Source organism: Limanda limanda, chromosome 9 (assembly GCF_963576545.1).
Source record: "Limanda limanda chromosome 9, fLimLim1.1, whole genome shotgun sequence".
Lineage (NCBI taxonomy): Eukaryota > Metazoa > Chordata > Actinopteri > Pleuronectiformes > Pleuronectidae > Limanda > Limanda limanda.
Window position 1 is genome coordinate 28,629,561 of NC_083644.1, and position 24,410 is coordinate 28,653,970.

At 39.6% G+C, this 24,410-nt stretch overlaps 2 protein-coding genes and 1 pseudogene across 3 annotated transcripts in view; all 3 read right to left on the reverse strand.

Annotated features, from left to right (window-relative positions):
* The window catches only part of eps15l1a (epidermal growth factor receptor pathway substrate 15-like 1a), a 42,564-nt gene extending 41,143 nt beyond the window's left edge, over window positions 1–1,421 (reverse strand). Inside the window, exons 1-3 of the mRNA XM_061078637.1 lie at window positions 1,376–1,421; window positions 340–381; window positions 110–199 (exon numbers count right to left, since the gene is read on the reverse strand). Coding sequence (XP_060934620.1) covers window positions 110–199; window positions 340–381; window positions 1,376–1,402 — 159 coding nt within the window. The 5' untranslated portion in view covers window positions 1,403–1,421. The remainder of the gene's footprint in view (window positions 1–109; window positions 200–339; window positions 382–1,375) is intronic.
* A 2,933-nt stretch (window positions 1,422–4,354) lies between these two features.
* Window positions 4,355–15,026, reverse strand: rad23ab (RAD23 homolog A, nucleotide excision repair protein b). 2 transcript variants are annotated; one of them, XM_061077937.1, is made up of 10 exons: window positions 14,827–15,026; window positions 12,674–12,755; window positions 12,215–12,294; window positions 11,093–11,538; window positions 10,130–10,176; window positions 8,672–8,799; window positions 8,475–8,592; window positions 7,332–7,513; window positions 6,749–6,895; window positions 4,355–6,328 (listed from the first exon to the last, which is right to left on the reverse strand). In XM_061077937.1, exons 1-10 carry the CDS (start codon window positions 14,893–14,895, stop codon window positions 6,215–6,217), a joined length of 1,413 nt encoding a protein of 470 aa, XP_060933920.1. In that variant the 5' UTR covers window positions 14,896–15,026; the 3' UTR covers window positions 4,355–6,214. The 2 variants fall into 2 exon arrangements, with proteins under 2 accessions (XP_060933920.1, XP_060933919.1); XM_061077936.1 differs by having other exon boundaries at window positions 7,332–7,516.
* A 1,425-nt stretch (window positions 15,027–16,451) lies between these two features.
* Window positions 16,452–24,087, reverse strand: LOC133010147 (calreticulin-like; annotated as a pseudogene).
* Window positions 24,088–24,410: the final 323 nt, after the last annotated feature.

Below are 24,410 nucleotides of genomic sequence, written 5' to 3' on the forward strand. Positions count from 1 at the left end.
GAATAATGAAGGTCCACATGCTGCACCCAACTGGTGCATGAAAAATACATACCTCTCCAACCCTGGAATTCCACAAAAAACCAGCAGTGTAACATCTGACAGTACCTACCTTTCCAAGTGTAATGTCAGGCAGTCCGGACTTCTTAAGGAACAAGGCAGCTTCTGTTGGTCCTACTCTCCCTGTATTCCCTGGATCCACCTTGGAGCAAACGAAGGGAGCGTCACATATTTACATCTTTTATTTCCTCTCACACAAACTCATCAGATGTCGTTCTTGTTTTACATACAGCAAAACAGCATTATGATTCAGCAGTAATGCACTTCGGCTGATCCTCTTACCTGTCTGTAAAAGTTCTCATATACAGGGTTCCCGCTTGACAACTGTGTTAGAAAGAAAACAGCATTACCAACACTACATGTCAACCTGATGCATTGTAACTTATCTTACAATATCAATCAATCAATCAAGTTTTTATTTGTATAGCCCACATTCACAAATAACAATTCGTCTCATGGGGCTTATATTACTTGATACTTTGCATATTTACTTGTGCACAAACTGTGCAGCTCTACATCTCTTTCATTTAAACAGTACAGCTTTTACCTACGTGTCCTGCACGTGTGCTTCTCATACTCACAGCACTTGCTGATTAATTTGCTTTTCATTTCCTTTAATTCATTCATTGCAATATTGATTCATTTCTATATGCATTATTATGCCGTATCCATGCATGTGAAAACCTACTTGGTAATAACATGATACTGATTGAGATTTGGCTTTTCGCTATTCACTCTCATTAAAAAACATATCTCAAAATAACTGCATTACATAATTACAGGACTGTTGCATGTTGTAGACATATGGCTGCTGTGAGTGCTCACTATTTGTGACTTGGACGAGCATCATTCACAGCTTCGTGCAGAGTCTGCTGTGTGGCCTCCAGCCCTCCAGACCCATCCTCACTCTCTCTCCTCGGCATCCAGGCTAAGCTAGCTAAGCTTTGCTAGCTTACCACTGAGTGGGAGTTAGTCACATGGACGTGCAAAGGCCAGCCTGTCCCTAACTTTGTATAGTATCCATTGCGCTAGTTACATCTAAAGCCACAAACAGCAAGTTAAATATATGTCATGCCACAGATAAGTCGACACACGGTTGACTGGAAGCAGCGACGGCTAGCAGCGGCTAGCAGCGGCTAACAGAGCCGCTATGTAACGGTAAGGCACCGGGCCTGCTTCAGCTGACTGAGCTTCTCTCTATCTCATTTACGGCCCGGCTCCGGTTCAGGGTCACATTTAAAACACAGAGTCATGAAAGGCACGTACTGCGTTCTTAGCTCAGCTCAAGTGTGGAATATGTAAACTGCTGCATCTTTACCTGGGTGAGAGATGTGAGAGCTGCCATCTTCCCTGTTGCTGCGGGAACGCACCCACCCTCCCTCAACCCGTCGACGCGCTCCCTGGCGGACACAGTGACACCGCACACTACTGCCAAAACTCGTATGTATCTGAATCAGATATAGTCCAGGCAAAGTAGCGTTTTACGACCGCATAGATGATCAGCATAGATCATTTCTATGAGGTGTCCAGAACAACATACTAAAAGTCCTAAGAAATCCAATTTGAGGAAATATGTTAAATTCTCATCAAATTGAGATGTGTGCCAATAAGGCCAGGAAACAATACACCCCAATGGGACTATTTTTTTCCTTTACTCGTATCAAAATGAAACTTTACAGAATAGACCCTGACCCTGAAGACTATACCGGCAGGGGTTATACCCCTGGCAGGTATTACCAAGCCAGGGCGGTTTTCAGGTTAGGGGCCAGTCTAAAAGCAGCATTGCCATCACTCATTGGCAGTAGGATGATTGGATGAAGTTTGGGTGATGTATCTGTCATACATATGAATGGTGTTTCTGCCTATGCAAATTAAGACATATTCAATAAGTGGAGAGCTCATGTGCATATTAAAATTTATTTCAAAAGAAACTTGTAATACAAAACAAGTTACTTTTCATGTATACTTTTACCATGTAAAGTTTTATTGTGGTAGGAGTAAAGGAAAAAATTAAGCCTATTGGGGTGTATTTTAGGCATCTTCGATTATTAAAATTCATTTTCAAAGAAGCTTGTAATACAAAAAAATTAACTTTTCATGGTTACTTTCATTGTGAAAAGTTTCATTTTGATAGGAGTAAAGGAAAAAAATAGCCCCAATGGGGTGTGTTGCCTGGCCTTATTGGCACACATTGATGATAATTAAATAATTTTCTCAACTAGGATTTCTTAGGACTTTTAATATGTTGTTCTGGACACCTCCACCTCCTTTTACAATAAGTTAGATTTGGCTCCAAAATGATTTACTTTGCCTGGACTAATAGTCTGATGTAGTCTAATGTATCTAATACATCCAAAGTAGTCTTTGTAGTCTAATGTATCCAATGTAAGCTAATGTATCTTATGTAGACTGATGTAGTCTAATGTATATAATGTATCCAATGTAATCTAATGTGTCTAATGTATATAATGTATCCAATGTAATCTAATGTATCTAATGTATATAATGTATCCAATGTAATATAATGTGTCTAATGTATACGTATCCAATGTAATCTAATGTATCTAATGTAGTCTGATACATCTAATGTAGTCTGCCTTTAGTGTCATTCTATTCTACATCAGACTACATTAGATGTATCAGACTACATTAGATACATTAGACTAGTGTAATGTAGTCATGTATCTACTGTAGGCTGATGAAGTGAGATGTTGTGCATGCGATCTGATGTAGTGTACTGTAGTCTGATGTCAGTGTGCAAAATACCCAGTGACAATCGGGACCGCAGTAAAGTGATGTGTGAAAGCACATTGAACCCTTGGATTTTTCGCGAGTCTACTTGTGCCTTTACGGTAAAGCGGTATAGATAGTTGGAGCAGCTAAAAATGACGTAAACACAACTACAATTTAGTTAAAGTCTCTCATTTGTTATATATTTATCTTCATGGTGTATCCGCTCAGATCAAATATCTTGTCCCTTTACTGCACATGACTGAGGAAATTAAGAGGAAAATCGTAGAAAAATGTAGTTTGATGTCGTCTAATGTAATCCCATGTAGTCGAATGTGTCCAATATAGTCTGATGTAGTCGGATGTAGTCTGATGTAGTCTAATGTGTCCCATGTAGTCTAATGTAGTCTGATGAAGTCTAATGTGGTCCAATGTAGGTTAATGTAGTCTTATGTAGTCTGATGTCGTCTGATATGGTCTGATGTAGTACAATGTAGTCTGAAGTAGTCTGATGTAGTCTGATGTATTCTGGTGTAGTGTAATGTAGTCTGATGTAGTATGGTGTAGTGTAATGTAGTCCAATGTAGTCTAATGTAGTCCACTGAGTCTGATGTAGAGTAATGCAGCCCAATGTAGCCTGATGTAGTGTAATGTAGTCCAATGTAGTCTGGTGTAGTGTGATGTAGTCTATTGAAGTCTGGTGTAGTCTGATGTAGTGTGATGTAGTGTGAAGTAGTCTGATTAAGTGTAATGTGGTCTGATGTTGTTTGATATAGTCTGAGGTAGGGTAATGTATTCCAATGCAGGCTAGTGCAATGTATTCCAATGTACTGTGATGTAGTCCAATGAAGTCTGATGTAGTGTTGTGTAGTCCAATGTAGTCTGAAGTAGTCTGATGTAGTGTAATGTAGTCCAATGCAGTCTGGTGTAGTGTAATGTAGTCTGATGTAGTGTAATGTAGTCCAATGTAGTCCCATGTAATCTGATGTAGTCTGGTGTAGTGTAATGTAATGTAGTCCAATGTAGTCTGATGTAGTCTGGTTTAGTGTAATGTAGTCTAATGTAGTATTATGTAGTCTGGTGTAATGTAATGTAGTCTGATGTTGTTTGATATAGTCTGAGGTAGGGTAATGTATTCCAATGCAGGCTGGTGTAGTGTAATGAAGTCTGATGTAATGTGGTCTGATGTATTCTTATGTAATCTAATGTTGTCTAGTATTTTCTGATGAAGTCTCATATAATCTGATTTAGTGTGATGTAGTCTACACATATATCTTAAAAATTCCTCATGACATGTTTAACCTAATGCAAGGTGCAAATATAGTAGTTTGAAGAGCTTGAGTTTTCATTTGTGAAGATGTGCTGAAACAACACAACAGCTGATGTCACTCTGTAGAATAACACATCCAGGTATTTCATATACATACATTTAAAGTCATTTTAACCTTTGGTTTAGTACTCACATTCGATTTTTAGAGGCATGATACTTGACCAATTGTTTACTAAAATCTTTTTAAAAGTGATATATGTGATTGTTGCAACCGAATCATTCATGATAAGACATCACCGCTTTGTAAAAGCAATTTATTTTACACAATGGTGGAACAAGTTTATTTTCCCCCAAAATATTCAGCAAAACCTCAACCAAAGTATTTACGGCTGTAAGTACATTTTTTATAAACCAAAAAAGAAAAGAAAACCATAGATAAACTGAGATCAGAGCAACACGATACTGGTGGTTTCATCACCTCATGCAACCAACAACTGCTCACAAGCTAGAGTAGCATATACCACATTCAAGTGCCTTCCCCCAACAGTTTACTTCCGGCTGCAGTGAGTTCCATTCAAACAAAATATAGAAAAGTAACAGGAGAAACAACAAAGCACATGCTGAATGCTAAAAACATATATTTTTTTTGTGTGTTGGTTTTGGCTACTAGCACTTATTCAGCTTCCTTTTAGACCACTTTTGAGGCAGAGACTCATAAATTATCAATAATTCAAAGTTTGGAGTCACAAATCCTACAACACTGATCTTTGAAATATCTGAAACACTGTATGGTAATGTACAAGTCTACCAGTAAGACTTGCAGGAGCATTGGCTCAAAGTCTTACAGCTTTAAAATGCATAGAAAATGTGAAACAAGCACAAAAGAACTTGATTGGCTGAACATAGGACGTGGACTATGCCTGTTCATTCCAGCTAAGAAATACTGAAAACAACCTTTCTTTCAAAATAAAAACATGACAAATATTTAGCCTGCAAAGTAGAGTGGAACTACATCAACAACCTTCAAATTCCTCATTGTTCAAACAACAGAACCAACAAGTCCTCCAAAGTCAAACAGCATAAAACACTAAATCAAGCAAAGTGATCCACTTCACTCACGCATCACTAATGCACACACATGTTATCTTAAAAACAAGGCAGCATTATTTACTGTGACTGTACCGCTTATTCTTTTTATGGTGTTAAATGCTCACTTACAGCAGATACATTTGACCTATCTTTGAATGTCTACATTTTTTGGCAGCCCATATCTGCCAGTCAAAGCAATATCCCTACATACGTTTGGAACAACTAAAATGACAACATAAAATATTACAAAATTAAGGAAAATTGGGAAATTATGTAAAAATTATACAAATATGGAAATATAACCGTTTCTTCTTTCAGTTATAATAGTGGGTAATGATACATTTATAAAAAATGATGATTGGTTACATTTTGACTAGAAATCCAAATTGATATGTATTATTTCTTAATTATTTAATCTTGCCAGCGGAAACAGCCAGTTTCAAATGCTCTATGCTCTACCAGCAAATATGGAACCACAGGAGCACACCTGGAGAACACATCAGTGCTGTTGAGACTTGTTTGATTTTAGATGTTTTAAAAGATTTTTCTTCCAATGGACAAAAGAAGCTGAAGAAATGACCAGACCAGGCCTAAACTTTAATATAAAGCAGTGCTAGCTCTCAAAACAGTGAAGTCAACAGTTTGCATCACATTTCCACGTAAATCCAAGCAGTATGTCTACTGTGTGTGTATAGTAGTCTAACATATGCAATATCTGCAGTAGAAACACTCTCCATACAGTCAAATCCTGTGAAGGTGATGCATACTGTTGACATGTCTCCTCTCAGCTCAAGCGGCAGCAGTAATAATGTAGCAGCAGTGAGGTACAGCTCGGTGGGAGCTCCTTTGATGACCACACAGCAGTATGGAGAGCAGGCAGCACAGCGAACTTTGAACAGCATATCGTTGTCATTATTGTCACCATCTTCATCAGACCACAGTCACAATGGCGTGAAAAGAAAGGTTGTCTTCCTCCCCACGTCCGTCCGTCCCCAGTGGATTTTGCATTGCACTTTCACCCACTCCCAAAACCCTCTGTCCAACGGTGATGCGTCAGGTGTTGTCTGCTTACTCATCGTCCCACGTTTGCTGGAGCAGAAAGTTAGCAGCCAGATTCTCATTCTTCTCACATGCGAAGTACGCCTGGATTACTAAGCCTTCAGGGAAACCCAGCGCTTTTAACTGTAACACAACACACACATAGACGCTTGTTGACATAAGGCATTCCCCATAACCCTAACATCACAACAAAATGTCTAAATAAAGTCATATGCACATATGCATACTTTTAACAAAAAACCATAACAAATATATTGTGATGACCCCTCCCACTCAGCTGGTGGCTTTTGTGGAGAATTTTCCCCAGCCAACAGATTTTGTATTTGACTTCTGACTTAGCCTTTTCTTATTAGATAAATAATTTAACTGTTTGGTCTCCCTCAGTTTTGTCTTGAATTTGAGCCGGTTCATGACACTATCGTAGTTTCAACTAATTATTGTAAGTACATTTTTACCAAATTTTTTTAATAGCAATTTTGTGAAATTATGTAGACAACAAGAGATCTGGATGCAGGTTAATGTCAGTGTGAGTGGTGAACTGACCCTCTCAATGGCCTCCTTCTCCTGTGGGGTGACCTGGATGTAGTTTGTCTGTGGAGACCCTTGGGCCTCGGCGCCCTCGCCTCCTGTGTCTCCACCTCGAGGCTCATTCAGCATCTGTACAAAACGCTCCTGGTGCTGTGTGATTTGCTGCAAATCACACAGCACCAGGTGATGCATTCAGTCAGGACGAGCACTACCATATGTAAATATATATATATGGTACACATTCCCAGCCCTTAATGATAACCTCACAGAACAGATGATTACGGTTACAGAACAACCACCAATTCAAACAGAATATAAAAAAGGTAAAAACAATGATTCATCAAAGCAGAGCCACCATTTCTTAAATATTATTTTGTTAAAGTGTACTCAGATCTTTTTTAATAAACACAGATTATACAGTACTATACACGCATGTTTTTCTTGTTCAAGAAATTGCAGTAGTTCATTAGAAAATAGCTTAAGTAAAACAAGTCCTTGCAATCTTTAAATGTTGAAACTTTCTCTTGATCAGCATTAATGAAACACCTTTGCAACAAACAAACGTGGATCATGGTAGAAAGTAGTGCTGGTTTGGTACCTGCAGTAGCTGTGGGTTGTCTCTGCCCAGCTGCTGCAGCAGGGCTGGCAAGAGGGCTGGGTTCTGCTGGATGATCTGTCTCATCTGCTGGAACTGTGGTTGATTCCTCAGGAACTCCAGAGGGTTTGCTGTGGGGACAGAACCTCCACCAGCAGGGGGAGGCTGACTGCTAGACAATGGCCCTGCTGGGGAGAGCATGAGCTGCTTACTGCTGATGTGTGACAGAAAACATTTTGCGGGAAACAGTTTAAAAACAAAATTACCCGATGGGAAACCTTGATTATGGATAGTTCAGTGAGTGCAAACTCACTAATCAAATTAATGCTAAAATCCATAGTGCGGTCCTACTCATTATTTTTAACATCATCCCTGATGGGTCCAACTGTAGACCTCCCTTGTGGAGACCCCATATCTGGGAAACAATTGGAACATCATACATTCTTTAAAGGTGACGTGCCTATTTCCCCATAAAACCAAGCTTAATACCATTGTCAGTTCATGTTGTAACTTTCTTACTTAATGAGAAATTAGCTGTAGCATCCTGTCAGGGACCAAAACTGGATCACTTTTTGGAACCATCTGGTCCTCTGAACCATTTGCTCAGCAGTCCGTGGAAATTCCACTTTCTGTTTACTGTCATAATGTAGAGAACTATAATGTCCATTTTCCACCAAACACCCACACACACATACACACACACTTCAGTAGACATGTTTTCAAACATGTCCTCTGGACAAACAGCGGAGAATTGGCTCTGGACCTTTCACACATCATCAATGCATCAGAAGTTTCTCTACTCAGAATAATTCACAACAGCAACACATCCTCTGGTGGAATTGAGGGGTGGCACAGCAAGAAGAGGCAGGATATTATACATATTAATTCCACCGTTGAGATGACATGTTTTTGTTTTACATCACATCGCGGTGGTCAGCTCTTATCACCACAAACTCTCTTGATATCTTGTTGGTCTCTTCCACATGTATGGCACTGTTTTTTTTAAATTTTTTGCATCTGTCGCCTGTTAGAAGCTTCAACCCCCCTACATTTGCATTCATACATACACCTTCTCTGGAGAGACGCCGGAGGATCTCAGATGTTCAGTGCGTGTCTTAAAGCAGCTTAATAAACATGTGCTCTTACTGTTAGAGGTTGCTGGGGGTTGCTGCGGTGCCTCAGTGGCAGGGTTTGGGGGGTTTGATGAAGCACTGTGTCTAACTGGCTCTTGAGGTGGCAGATCACTGGCCTCTGCTGGAATACCCTACAGTACATAAACATTTATTATCAGCCGAGAAAACAGGGGCAGGCAGGGCAAAGAGGAGAGCTGGTTAAATCCTTACCATCAGTAGGTACTCCACTGCTCTGTCTGGGTTGTTGTAACTGGCTCTGAGTGCAATAACTACCTGCTCCCGCTCATAACCCATAGACATGATCTCTGACACCAGGCTCTCATAGGCCGGACCTGTCACTATGGAAACAACAACAAAAGAAGGATGCTGCATGAAGTGAGGAGGAATAGACATACATGTCTTAGACGTGACTGGCTAATAACAGTAGTTCTGTACAATGCACCAACACCCCGTTTTATAGCCTATATCTGATTTGTACCATGAAAGCAGTGAGACACCTGGGATATTTGACCCTGAAGAAAACTGACAACTGACTGACAACTGACTCCCTGACTGCTATTACTTTGTTGCATGAAAGTTTCTCAAAGACTCTTTCATTTCGACAAAAGCTTGTTTCATTTGCATTTCTTTGCCACGGCTTGGCTAAAACTGCCTTTGCCACATGGCTGATGTTGTCATTGAACCACTGCTGTGGGCGGGGAGAGGTTTGAACTGATCAAACACAGGCTCTACCTCACAAGGGACATGTGGAGTATTCCACCTATAATCTACCAGTACAGTTTACAAACTGTATTTGTCTGAAGTGGATATTTTCAACCATCCTTTATTCTACATGATCATATATTCAATCCATGATTAGCTACATGTTTCACTACTGTCATTACACACTGGTTTTTATTGTAAGGTCCCGCGTCTGCTGTGCACTCATGAGCTGGTAAATATTAATATAATAAAAAGTCTTTGTTGAGGCATGAATGTAATAGTCAAGATAATGCTGGAAATCACCCTGTCAGTAAGTGTTTATCTTCCACCTTTTAATGTAATGTTTTTCCGATGTTATTTCTTGATAAATGTTACATTTATTAGTAATATAATTTAAAAACCATTGTAAATATACATGAAGTCCCTATCATTTATGTCACTGAAATATTCAAACATAGGCATTACTGTGTTCTGAAAACAACAGCTGGATGAGGCTACACTGGAAATGCTGTGTGAAGCTCAGCACCAGCAGTTTTTAAATGAAAACCTTCAGTTCCAAATTATTGTTTTTCTGATCAATTACAAATGAGCCCTTAAAGAAATTTACATAATATTGTATATCTATACATTGGATGTGAATGATGAGAACATCCACAACTACTACCTTTTTTTTAAACTTTATTGTCACTGTTAGGCTTTGGCAATAACATCTATTAGGTATCCTGTTGACTGTAAATATGTGTAACTCCCAGCTATGTTCAAACTGTCCAGTTGTCATCTGTACAAAGCAAACAAATGAAAAAAGAGAGGAAAAAGGTCGAGAGAGAAACATTGGGATGTTATCTCTCTAAGAAAAATGGGAAACTATCAACCAAGCATTGGTTGATACCAAATGGAAGAAACTTAATCTAACCAGCATAACAGTATTATTTCATTTTTCATGTAGATGAGTAAAATTACTATTACCCAGTATTGATGCTGCTTCTTCAAGGTGTCCCAGTTCATCAACAAGGCTGAGATTAAAGAACAAAGAGTGAATTAGTATTCCAGAGCACAAACTGTAACAGTAACAATCAGTTTTAACAGAGAAACAAGACAAAAAGACAAAATGTATGGACAACTTTTAGGCCCAGTTTTGCTGTAACTGCATGTTAATATTTGCTTACAAGAGGTCATTCAATGAGATGTTCCTCATTTTATTTGAAGGAAAATGAGAAATCATAATATCCATATCCACACTTAAAGAAAAATGGTTCTTTCTTGTCACTAGGTAAAAGTCTTATAAGGTTACATTAGCTTGCTAAAATTGCCTATCCTTTGAGGATAGTGACATTGGGTGAGGGGCTTATCTATCCTTGGACAGTTTGCAAGTGTATTATTGGGCCATCATTGCCATTCATTTTTCATAAATAAACTCCAAAGAATTTCCATACAATTGGTTCCCAACTTTCTCTGGAGTTTGTTTCAATTGTGAACAGCGCAGCAGGAGATTCTACGGTCAGAGGAATTCACAGAAACATAGAAATCTCACCATTACTTCCCTTAACGTCTTTGGCTGTGTTTTCTACATGAGTGGCATCACGTTTTGATCCTGAGATATTAGTATTCTTTCTGATTTTCCCCAGTTTTGTGTCTGTCGCTTTATAGATGCATCATCAACAAACACTCTTGCGGTGAATCCTTAAGGGATCCCATGCTGTGTTCTTATATCAGCTAACCCCTGCATCACCAGGCCACCCTCTTATAAGGTTAGGCTGTTTAATTAACAAGCGATAGTAGCATACTTAAACCACAGGAAGAAGAAATATTTAAACTGGTAAATGGTGACGTCCTGAGAGTCAAATTACATGTTTACATGTTTAATAAGGTTTCTTGTACAAAGGTAGTCAATTAAACTCTCAGTGTACATAAACATAGGTTTCCTCACACCTGGAGGCCGAAGAGCGCATTGGTGCCGTGATGGATGGTTGATTCTCAGGGTTTTCCCTTGGATTGTCTTCTAGCTGCGTAGCAGGATTGGCTGGGTCTGCAGTGGCCAAGGCTGTTTGATCAGTTTCAGAGGCTGAAGCCAGTGCAGAGGCTGGAGTGACAGCTGGCGCCAAGTCAGGAGCTAAGACTGGGGTTACATTTGAGTCCAGAGCTGCTGATGCTTCAGCAGGAGGCGATTCTGTGTTTTCTGGGACTGGTGATGAAGATGGGGATTCAGGAGGAGGCACTGACTGCGGGGCAGGTGTGGGCGCAGACACTGTGTGTGTCGGTGAGGAGGGTGCTTGTTCAGGACCAGAGGCCGGTGCTGAGGTTGAGGGCGGTGCTGAGGCTGCAGCTGGTTGGGAAGTTGGCTGAGGAGCTTTTTGTGAAGGAAGGTTTAGTTTAGGCTGAAAAGACATTTGAGAATTTATCATTAGAGTGGGGATATACTGACCGAACAGGATGCTACACAACAGCCTATTATGTTTATAATCAATTAGTTATTTCCATATCAGTTCAATTTTATTTGTATAGGCCCAAATCATAACATACATTATCTCAAGGCACTGTACATGTTTGGGTTTAGACCTTCAAATTATAGACAAACCCAACAGTTCCAATAATAAACAAGCAATAATGCAACTGTGGAGAGAAAAACTCCATGTGGCCAACCATCTGCCTTGACCGGTTGGGGTGAACAGAGAAAAAAATGGGGAAAATAGGAGAGGTGGGTGGAAAAGAGGGGAGAGAGAAGACAGAGGGGGGAGACCAGGAACGGTAACAAGGTGTTAAAAGCAGATGTTTTGATGACACCCAGACGTTCTCTGTAGCCGTAGAAAGTTTGTAAATAAACGCACACGGAGAGGCGCAGCAAATGAGAAATCTCCTGACTACTTCATCAACGTTTTACGCATAACCAGAAAGGGGTTACTACTACCAGTTCCTGAACAGCAACCATAACAAAAAAGAAAAAAGTGACTTGAAATGACTAACCCAATGACAGTATTTCTCTTAAAAAGAAAAACTCAAAGCAGCTGAGTTTGACTTGAATTTCTAATAAGCTATCTGAAAAGAGACACTGACCTTGGTAACCATGACCACCACAAAGTTTTTCTCATCGATTTTGTACTCTTTCAATGGGATGTCATCATTCAAGATTTTGCCTGTGACATTAAAGCAGAAACAGTGAATGAAAAATGATTCATGACACAACATTCATGAATATGAATCTGTACAGAATCAAAACAAGACTTTTAGTACTGGGCCTTAAGAGGCACTTTTGAGGTGTAGACTATTTCAATACATATGTTACTGGATACATGGTGCAGTTTAAGTGCTGCTTTGAATTCAGAGTAAAACACAGTAACAGCACCTTGCAAACAGTTGAAACATACTCCTGCTTGTCACTTAAAAACAAACCTTGGACTAATAATAACAACCTAGTCTGGATTATGAGTCATCTCACTGTTGTTTGAGTGAATATGATATTTCAATGCATTTTTCCTGTCTGACTCTGTACAAGTCATCATCGGTCTCACTCACCTGCATAGATGAGTTTCTGTCCTGCAGCAGGAAATGCATCTTTCCCTCTGTTCTCCTCTATTTTCGCCTTCAGAGTTTTCACCTTAAAAACATCAGCAGATAAAACATTGACGTAAACAAATGACTGTTGTGGATAGTTTAAAATACCTTGGCATAATTTTTTGATTCTCAATTAACATTTAAAAAACGTAAAAAATGTAAATAGGCTAGTAAAAACTGTGATATTTGGATTATCTAATTTTAGGATTATGAGACCGTATATTCGCTACAAGCAGCCAAATTACAAAAGCATGGGATGATACTTTCTCATTTTAATTATTGTATGACCTGCTAGTCTCAAACTGGAGTTACTACCTTAAGACCAGTTCAATCACTTTATAAACAAACACTGAAAGTCCTGGAAAAAAGCCTAATAGTGACCATCATTGTAACATTATTGTCAAGTATAATTTATTCAGTAAGAACAGCTTCCAACAATATACAGATTTATGCCTAATGTTTAAAATTCTTTAGTGTTTACATTACAACTAAGAATAAGGACTGGGGGTTAACAAGGTCAGCAACCAGAGGAGACTGTTATGTACCATTCAGACACAGTACATTTGGCAATTCTGTGTTTTCAGTGAGAGCCTCACAAATCTGGAATAGATTCCCTATAGTTATCAGTAGTTGTATGAATTACTAATCTTTTAAAATTAAATAGAAATATTATAAAAAATGTAAGAAAATCTGTATATGAGTAATACTCCCAAGTTGATTATTTCCCTTGGTAACTTAATGTCTCTCAGATAATATGTGTGCCAATATTGCTCAGGGACTACAGGTGCAAATCAGCTTTTACAGCTAACATTGGTATTTACATGGTTGAAATATTGATGTTGATCAATGTGCATTGTCCGTGATTACAATATTAATTAATTAATGAATTAGTTAGTTAATTAATAAATCAATGAGACAGTTTTGAACTGTTTAGGTGTTACACTGTGCCACTTTAAATGCATGAACATTTATAGAAACATGTTGTGTTTTACCTTCGCCAAGGAGGTTAGGTTTTCACTTCCGTTGTTTGTTTGTCTGTTTCTCTGTCTGTCTGTCTGTCTGTCTGTCTGTCTGTCTGTCTGTCTGTCTGTCTGTCTGTCTGTCTGTCTGTCTGTCTGTCTGTCTGTCTGTCTGTCTGTCTGTCTGTCTGTCTCTTTCGTCAGACTATATGTCAGCAGGATTATGCAAAAACTACTAAACAGATATCTGTTCAGTATGCCCCATGTCCCCTTCCTCCATGGGCCAAGCATGAACTTGTATTGATTACCTTTTTACTAATTTCCCAAGGAATACTAAAAGAATAATGGTGAAAACAAGCATATTTGCAGAGATCTGATATCCATAGTGTGTGCAATATAGTGTGTCTTGATTTAATTAAAGGAGACTATTAGGCCTTGGTGAAGGTATGAGCTCTAACGGGCACTGACATTTAGGTCAATTGTTTCTGTGTGTGTGTCTCTTTTTTAAAACAACTTGCAAACTTGTAGTTCTATAGACCAAATAATTCTCACAATACGATATGGAACAATTGTTAGTAATATAAACCAAACATAAATAGATTTCTGACTGTATGATTATTAAAGCTAATGTAAAAAGGTTGAAATTATTGCACCGTCATTCATGGTGAGACATGGAACAAGTCAAACATCAAGTTAAACGTAAAGTGGTTTCCGTTCCTTGTTTTCAAAATAAATCCCCAACCTGCGTCTCATAAGCAGTAAACTGTGGATGGAATACATACAGCATAATATACTGATTTTTTTTATTATTATTAAGCTCAATAACATAGGATCCTACAGTGTTACTTTCACACGAAGAGTGACATGCTTGAATTCACTAAAAGACGCTGCGCCTTTACTTTGAAGGGAGAGCAGCTGAGTCTCGGTGTGACACTTGCTACATCACCTCACATGAACTCAAGTCAGTGAAAGATCCGACATGTCTGTTTATGTTGAGGTGACGACAATGTTTTAAACACGCACATATCGTCCTCCTGCTTCACACAGAGCTGAGCAGCAGGTTCCCGGCCATTTTTTGAACGGAACATCACTGAACCCCACCGTGTGAGTGGCAGCCCCCGGCCTGTTTACCTCAGCCCGTTAACTTCGACTCACCGTCACTTCTGCCTCTATCTCTATCTTGAACGTCTGCTGCTGGAGGGTCTTCAGTGTTATGGTCAGCATGGTTCCAGAGCGGCTGGGGCCACAGTTCGCTGCTATCGGGTCAAGTCCTCGGGCTCCTTCGCTCCTTCGCTCCCTGTTTACTTGCTGTGATGAGAGAGAGTCTCCTGAACACTCTGTGACTCAGCTGTCTGCTGTCAGTGCGGCGGAGGGAGCGCGCTGGCCACGAGCGCCACCTACGGCTGGAGGTAAGACATAACACTCTGTCGCATTCATGTGCTGTCGGAAAATATTATACAGTCAACAGTGCTACAGTATTATGTCCTCTCATTGCTCATCTTCATTTTTTCCCCCTGTAGCAGCTCTAAAGCTGATAGAGCTTCAACAATCAGAATAAAAAACGCAAGCCTGATGTGTGACTTTGACGTAAATTTTAAATACATTTTGAGTATTGGACAAAATACGAGAAGCATCATGTGTGAATGTCATGAATGAAAGTTGACATTAAATGCAGACTTAAAATTAGATCAGGTATTTCCAAAGCTATGGTGGCCGGGAGAGCTCAGCGCACTGCAAATTAGGAACACAACTTTACCAAATTGATGACACATACTCTGCAAAAAGTCACATCACATACAAATAAAGAAACGCCCTGCAAATACCGAAAAAAGCCAAATATGTTGGTACATCATCCAAAAAAGTGATGTACATGGCTGTAGTTCAATGCTTTGGGAAGTTATTGAAGTCAGTGGCGATGGAACTTTTATCCTTTTAAAAATAGTGATGTGGTTACACACGAAGAAACTCTGCTATCACATTGATACTAAACATACATAGTTTATTTTTTTGGGCGCCCATTCTATCACCTGATCTAAATAATCTTCTTCAAAGAATACTGGACATATGGCTGGGCAATATGGTTAACATTTATAACAAGATAAAAATGTTCATATCAGACGATATCAATAATAATCACAACAAATGTTTCATTATTTCTTTTTAGTTTAAAGACTTTTTTGCTCCTGAGGGAGTTGTGGTTTTAAACTCTTCTTAATGAGCAGATAATTTAACACTTATTAAGCAAATCCTTTTACAAACCTGATATAGATCTATCATGCTATGTGTTCAAAAAGGTTCGGTGTAGAATTAAGTGAAGTTGCATGTTGCAGCTGAATACTCCTCACCTCACCCTCCCAAACATGAAAGAGAACCTGTGGTAGCCTTCAGTTGTCAAAAAAAGTTTGTCCAGTTTGGACAGCTTTGAAAAACATGGAGGCCTCTGAAGAGAGGACCTGCTACTTATGTAAATATAAAGTATTTAAATATAAAGGGCAAAGACAACAATTCATACAATTTAGATGATTACACACTAAGGAAAACATCACTAGGATTTTTTAATATTTAAATTCTGTCAACAGATGCCTTTCACTTAACTCTTTCACACTGAACCTTTAAACCTTTCACTGTACTTGCACGTGTATTATATAAATATATTTGAACTTTTGTTATATTGCTTTTGATGAAACTTATTTTGTGAAAATTATCCCCCAAAATGTATTGCCCAGACCTACATCCACATATTCCCTTTATCAACACTGTAATTAAAAACAAGTGTCAGGTTTTTGAGAGAAGCTTAAATTTATTGACTGAAACTCAAGAAAGAAACAAACAGTGCACCCACAGAACAGCCACTCATCCAGAACAATGACAAAATAAAGATTGTAAAAAAAAAAAAATCACAGTTTGTTTTATGCAGTCTCACTCTCACATACTCACACACAGAGTTGGAGGTTAGGACATATGTATTTTCAGTGGATTCATATTATGATTTAATAAATTATGAAGGGGAGCAATTCGAAAAACGAGCAGTACTACATCACACAGGAAAGGAAAGTGCATGGACCAGATATCACAGATCCTGGATTTTAGTGGACATCCCAGCAAAAGCAGTAATAATTAGGAATTGGCTCTGGGTAACTGCTCGACAAGCACACATTATGGGATCGACCACATTCGGAAAATCGCATTAGATTAGAAAATTCTCAAACAAAACGGAAGAAAAAACGACATGTAAACCCTTCTCCCTTCTATAGTCTGAAGACAAAAAAAAGTAAAACAAGGATCAATAAAAAATAAATCTGTTACCCCTCCCTGCCCCTACTCTTGAATAAAAGGCTGCTGTATGAAAGGCCAGAGTCCATCAGTGGCTTTCACTCATTTTCTGTGGTTCGAACCCACAGAGAGAAGCACACAGCAGTCCAAAGGCTTCTCTACAACTCGGTCTTCTTTTTCACGTCAACGTCTTCTTCTGTCCCAGAGTCCTCATCCGTCTCATCGTCGTTTTCGCCCTCTTCCTGGCCATCTTCCTCATCGTCTTCCTCCTCCTCCTCATCACCTTCATCAACCTTCTTGCTCTTGTCCTCCTCCTCCCTCAATTTCCTATCCATGTCCTCCTGCTCCTCCTTCATCTTCTTCTCCGGTTCCTGGTGTGAAAAGAAGACTAATTATTTTATGTTTTGAACAGGAGGATCATGGTTAAGTTGACGTTGATAATTTTCTATTTTCAAATTTAACTAATGAGCTTGTGGTAACGACGTGTGAAGTTTTATACATAATGTCCTTGGATTTGAGATGGTTAAGTAAGGACAACATATCCGCTAGGCAACATGGATGCAAATATGAACCTTACTGAAATATCACCTTTTCCTCAGACACGTTAGAAATTTCTAAAGAAAAATAGCCTGTCCTCTACACATCACACTTCTTGACACTATAACCGTTTCCTGGTGTGTCTCACCAAACACTGAACAAAAAAGTTCAATGATGTGATCCCTTGCTGGCTACCCATTCCCCATGTTCATTGAGTTAAACAAGGGGTAATGTTGCTGTGAATCAAACACTGGTTCTTTGCAGTAGTGAGAGAGATTTTTTTTAAATTAAGAGAAATACAGCTAAATAGTTCAAATTATTTGAAACATTCTTTTATTTGGTCTAAAATATACAGTACCGTGTTTACTCAATCTGAATACAGTCCTACCTTTGTAACTTCCCAGGTTTCCTTCCCAAACTCCTCAGCTTCTTTGACATTGTCACCGATTAGGAAGTTGTCAAAGATGGAACCAGCTTTTACCTGAACAAAGACAAACACAGTAATCATATATTCAAGAAATCCCCCTCGTCTTCCTTCAACTCTGGTATCATTGGGCCTCATTCACTAATACTAGCGCAGAAATTTTCTTACTCTCTGCAGAAAATAAGTGCGTTTGTTTAAAGCATTTGGTCAATGCATTAGTAAATTGAATATGTGCTGTCAATCTATAATTTTATGTACTATGCATTTAGTTAATAGTGTGTGTGTTTACATTTTCTTCCCAGAGTGCGAACAAATTTAGGTACGTTCATACACAGGGTTTAAGCACAGATAGTAAATGAGGCCCATTGATTTTACCACATAACATTCATTAACTCTGTAAATATACTTAGACTCTGTCAGTGTCAGAGTAGATTGTTACCTGCCACAGATCCAGGCCCAGTACTCCAATGTTGTCAAACTTGTACATTGCGGCATCACGAGTGTACTCTGGGTTGTCGATCTCAGGGTGAACCCAGGCTCCCTTGTAGTCAGGGTTGTCCATCTGTTTGGGTTTCCACTCCCCCTGCAGAGACAACACGACAGGGGTTAGAGCTGCTGGTTATACCAGCAGTTCCATGACAGACATAATCCCTTCAGAATATTACCCCACTACCCAAACATACATTCAATTCTACACAAACACCAGTAAAGGGATTTGATATGGTGATTGATCACAGCTCTGGCCCATGTGCTTAGCAGTACAAGCTATACCTTATACTCTGGGTTGGTGATCATGGGGGGTTCCCACTCTCCGTCCATGTCCTCGTCCCAGTCGTCAGGCTTCTTGGCATCCGGGTCAGGGATGGTTTCTGGCATGTCCCAGTCCTGGAAAAAAAGGCAGGTTCGGAGTAACCACTTAAATCGTAAAATATACAATTTAATAACACTGCGCATACGATAAAATAGGAATGTGACCTCTAACCGACTTAGTCTTGGTCATGGAAGTTAATTTGGAAAATTCTTTCCCCAACACGTGCATCAATTTCGCAGCAACAGCCCGGTTACCGTGTACCACATGTTCTCCCTCCTCACTCCCCCTCAGACCTGCGCTCACTTCACACATTAACAAAAAACACCATCACTAATCAGAAGTGAAATGCCAGAGACAGAGAGCCACCAACTCTAAATTATATCAGAATCAGGACACAAGGTCAAAACAAGTTCAGGTATATGTGCTTTAGGTTTACCTATTCAATAGGATGGGAAAACCTACATGTAACATAGAGTGACAACAATTCTAGCCTTTTATGGACATGTTTTTGGAATAGGTGAGGTGGGGAGGGCAGGAGATAAATTGGGATCAGGGTTTCCCCCAGAAAACTTGCTAAGCCTGGTGGTAGGGCCGCTAGAGAAGCCGACCGTGTTTTTGTAAAAAAAAAAATGTTAAAAGTTGAAAGGAATTTTTAAATTATGACAATTATGTGTTATTGTAAGACATTTATTAACAATACTTATTAACTAGTGCTGTCAAACGATTAAAATATTTAATCGCGATTAATCGCAAATTTTTATCTATTCTAAATGTCCCTTCATTTATTTTTTTTCCATCATTTTTTTTCCGTTTTAATGCTCTTATCAACATGGAAAAGTGGATTGGCTTGCTTTATGCAAATGTTTTATTTTATTGAAAAACAACATTGCCAAACAGGGCGGTACAAAATAAAATTATAAAGTGCACATTTCAGGTAAACAAGGCCTATAGTGCAGTTAAACCATGGCTTAATATTAAAAAAAATTCAAGTTTGCTGTGATCATAGCAGTCAGGCCTCTTATTTCAGAAACAATGAACCATAACAGTTAGGTTACCAATAAAGGTAAGCGTACTACTTCTTTTCTTTCAGCTAGCTACTCAAACAGACAAGCAACAAGATAACAAACAACAAAATACACAGGCAAGTGTCGGCCTACTTTGAAATAAATTAAACACAGAACTTTCTAGGGCTATTTGAGTCCTCCCCATATTTGTGGAAAATGTATGAAATAAGAAGTACCCTATTTTGAAATAAATAAAACCATAGAGCTGCAGCCTAATAGTGTCACGGACTGGGTTTATGTTTATGTTTGGTTTTGACGTATGTTCAGTAAAACACTGTGTTGGGATGGGGTTGTTTTGGGATCGGGGCTCAATGAGGAAGTGAAATGTTGTTGATGTGTGCGAGTGAGAAGTGCACATGTCCGTGTAGAGGATTATAAAAGCTACTAAACTACGAAGAAGTTCCGTGTCCTGTGGAAGCGGGGACGCTACAATAGCTTAAACATATATATTTTAGTTGGCAAAATATTAAAACAAAAAGCGAGAGCAGGTCAGACTGGAGGCGAACACAGATACTGAAGCTGCAGCTGCCGAAGAGGCACAATTTCTTACGGTGTTTCTAAGTTGTTTAAAGTTTTATTAAGGTGAACGGTGACAAGGACGGTTCAATAAACGACCTGAACATCAGTTAAGTCTCATCAATCTTTCGGGGGATATGCTACACCGTCTTTGGTATCATGTTTCTGGTGCATAACATTTTTTTTTTTTTTTAAATAAATAAACAAGCGACGCTTAGCCTGGCGGTGGGGGGAGAAAAGCCTGGCGGCCCGCCAGGCCTATAGAGCACTGGAGGAAACCCTGTCGATGCTCAAGACTTGATGTTGATAATTTCTTACCTCAGGCTTGGTTTCACTGGGGTCGTCAATCTTGGCCCTGTCATCCCAGTCACTGGGTTTCGTGGCCTCAGGGTCCTTGACCTTCTTCGGGGGCAGCATGTCCCAGTCATCCTCCAGCGAGCCAGATTCCACCTTTTCATTGTTGATCTTCACCTCGTACGTCTGGTCTGGGTTCAGTATCAACGTGTACAGGTGGGTCAGTTCGTCATCCTTCGGGAGTGGAAGAAGGGAATTTAGAGTGAGCAAGAAAAAGTATGAATTAATTTATATATTATTCAATATGCTGTCTGCTAAGGCAACCTTGCATTTGATGTCTTTCTTGATGAGGTGGTTCTGGCCCTTGTAGTTCACGATTACATGCACCTTCTTTGTGCTGTATCCACAGATGTCAGGCCCTGGAGACATTGAGATATATTTCATTTCTATTGTTTAACATTAGAGATTAAGCAAAACTAAAGATTGTATTTAAAACAGCTGAATGTAGAAATTACTTTTTAGAAAAGTGCATCATCTCTCCAAAAGTTATGTTCCATGCTCAGGCCTCAGTGTGTTTGCAAAACAAACATGACAGAACAAACTCACCAAACATGATGTAATATTGTGAGTCTCCGTGCATATCACTCTGGTTGACATCAGAGGGGAAGATCTTGACATAACCACCTCCACAGTCAATCTTCTGCTCATGCTTGACAGTGAACTGAACAACCAGGGGCTTTCCCTCATTGCTAAAGGGCTCAAAGCGGGCCGACGTGGCGTAAAAGTGGGCGTCCTGGCTGGTCTGAATACCTAAATAGGAGCAAACCTGTCAGGGCTTTTGTAGACTACCATGCAAAAGTTTCTTCTCAAGTATTTTGTATTCTTATTTAATTACTCTTTCTTTAACTGAGTCAAGCAGCTGCTCCAAGGCCCCAGGTATCCAGGGGCCTAAAGCACTGGTTTATACTACTTTCATTGAAAATGAAATCTAAGAATACACACAACCACAGTACAGTACCATCTGACATCATAGGGTCGGTGTGGTATCTTGAAAATGTGTTTCAGAAAAAGAATGTTTGTCAAAAAATGCAGTTTCTTTTTTCTATTAAATGCTTTGAAATAAGTTTGTGTTCAATAAAATGTTCACCTGGAGCTAGGGAGTATCCAAGCACAGAGAACTGTACACAAAACGTTAAGAGTCGGGGGTGTTAATAGAGGCCCGACTGGCAGGTTACTCCAGTCCTGCAAACACATTCCACATACTCTACAGACCACGAGTCTCATTTATAACCATTGCACCTCATACTCCGCCCTCTACACGCCCACATTCAACCATTTAATTGGTCAATGCAAAGCACATCATGAATATTAAATTATGCTGCTGACCAATGGGTTTACCAGAGTGAGTCATGACAGAGTCGGCATCAAGCGATGGGAGAGGAAGTGAAACTTTCTGACTCTGACATTGAAGCTTTTTAGTGCGGTGAAGAGCGATTTTATGGGACAGCAGTGATGTCAATAATAAAGAAAATACACCGATACTCTGCTGCTGCTGTGGATAATACAGTGAGTGAGAGTGAAGACGATAGAGAGACCGAAGCTTGAAATAAAAAATTAGATCTACTTAAAAAAAATAAACACACTGTCAGAATGTGGGGGGACTTGTTGTATCGCCTGTTCGTATTTTAATCATCCAAAACTGCAGGATTATTAAATTCAGAGACAGCTGTGATGTCCCTAATCTATAGAATTTAACAGAATTACCATTATGTGCTTGTGATCTATAGAATATATATCAGCTGATCAGTGGGACAAAAACTCTTTGTGATTGCTGTTTCCTCCTCATCCTTCCATTTGTGTGCATCCATCACGCTAGAGTGTCACAGCAGTATTTATTTATTTAGAGCAATCCAGCTGTTAACATCAGTGATTCCTAACCATATTATTTTGAAAGTGAATAGTTTCTTTATTTTTGTCAGTGATCTCTAGTGCGCTCTGTGCCCCTGGTGGCACAGTCATGTTCACTGCAGCGATTTGATGATACACGCACACTTAGAACATATTATTAAAAACTATGAATAAAGTTGTTTTATATCTTTTGCAATTAAAAGGTTTGTGTGGAACAGTTATGTTGTGCAAGCACAACTAAAGCTGTGGATCAATAATCCGGCATCAGTTCACCACCTCACGTCTCTAAAACGTTTGCACGCATGATTCAGAGTTTGCCTGGAAATGCGCACATTTTCCTGTCAAGTTTGTTTTTAAAAATCCCACCATTTGTGTGAGAAGTGGTGTACGCACATTTCAAGCCCAGTTTTGTGCGTACGCAACGGTTATAAATGAGACACCAGGTCCTTTAGTTCCTTATAGTGCCTTCTCTAAGAGCAAGTCATACTGTAAATGCAGACCTCCTTCACCTTCATAAGACTCTATCAAAAATTAACTAACATATGCAAAAGCAGCAATGTCAGACAAATCCATTTGTACCAACTGACTATGACAGACGATGTATGAGATTTACCTTTATCAGCCTCAGCATCCCCATAAAACTTTCCAGCTGTCAGTTTCCATTGGCCATAGTCAGAGTTGTGCTTCGACTGGAGCCACCGGCTCATCCATCCATCTGGAACACAGCATTCAAACTGGTTACTCACCAGCTGTTCACACAGCTTCACCAGAATACAGTCCATATCTACATGTAAGCTGCAGATCAGCAGGGTTTTGGCTATGGAGGAGTGTCCCATTTACTAACAGTCTCTAGTCTGCAGATGGATGGACCCAAGTATCACCTCTTGGTAGTTAACAGTACTGTGATGTGCACTTTTATTCTGACTGAGTTTAGAGCATCGTCGAGGTTTCTTATATATATATATATATATATACATACCTGCAGACATGGAGGATTTCACCTGAGAGCTCTTATACGGCTCTCATGAAAAGTGAAAATAGTTCTGGACGTATACGAGGACGTCAATTAATGCCGTTTTTGGTTTATAAAACATGTCATTTAAATCAGCAGCTGGATTTTCATTTGACTGCTTTTTTACGGTTCTTCACTTATTTTTAAGCTAACGTCATCCCTCACAAACAAACACGACGTGGCCTAACTTCGACATAAAGGAGGATGATAACACAGTGAGGTTATCTTGTCAAATATAGTTCCAGGACCACATTTTGAAAAGAGAAAACCACCAAATGAAAAGACGGCTGGAAGCAGCTTTCACAACACTACTCATTCAGAGCAATAGAAAAAGAACTGTCTCTACTCCACCTCCATCCTCAAACTGCTCCTTGAAGTAGATGGTGGCGTCAATGGTCACAGCAACAGATGCTAAGAGTGTGAGAAGAGCCACTGGGAGCTTCATGTCCGCTGCTGTCCGGTACCGGAGAGGTGAAGAGTGCAGACCTGAGGAGAACTCAGCTGATAAAGGCACGAAGAACCGTCACCCGACAACTTCTGCTGCTGACAGCCCTGCACAGATGGCCGCCGCTCATTGGACGAGCGTCCCGCCAATGAAATGGGACCACGAGTTACTTTTCGGAAATAACTCGGGTAGAGTCGGGCGGATATCGGAGAAAGGTGGGCGGGGCATATATTGGAGAGCAGACGTATATGACTGTTAAACCTTGATGAGCGGGTCGTCCATTAGCGAGCAGGTTGATCGTTCGATCCCTCTCCCTCTCAGTCTGTTTGAACATGTATGTAAAACTGCAAAGCAATTTTATCTCGTGAGCCCCTATGTCAAACAACACATTTAAGAGGACTGCTGTTACACACACTTTCCAATTTGTTAGGCACACTTACTCAAACCTAATGCAG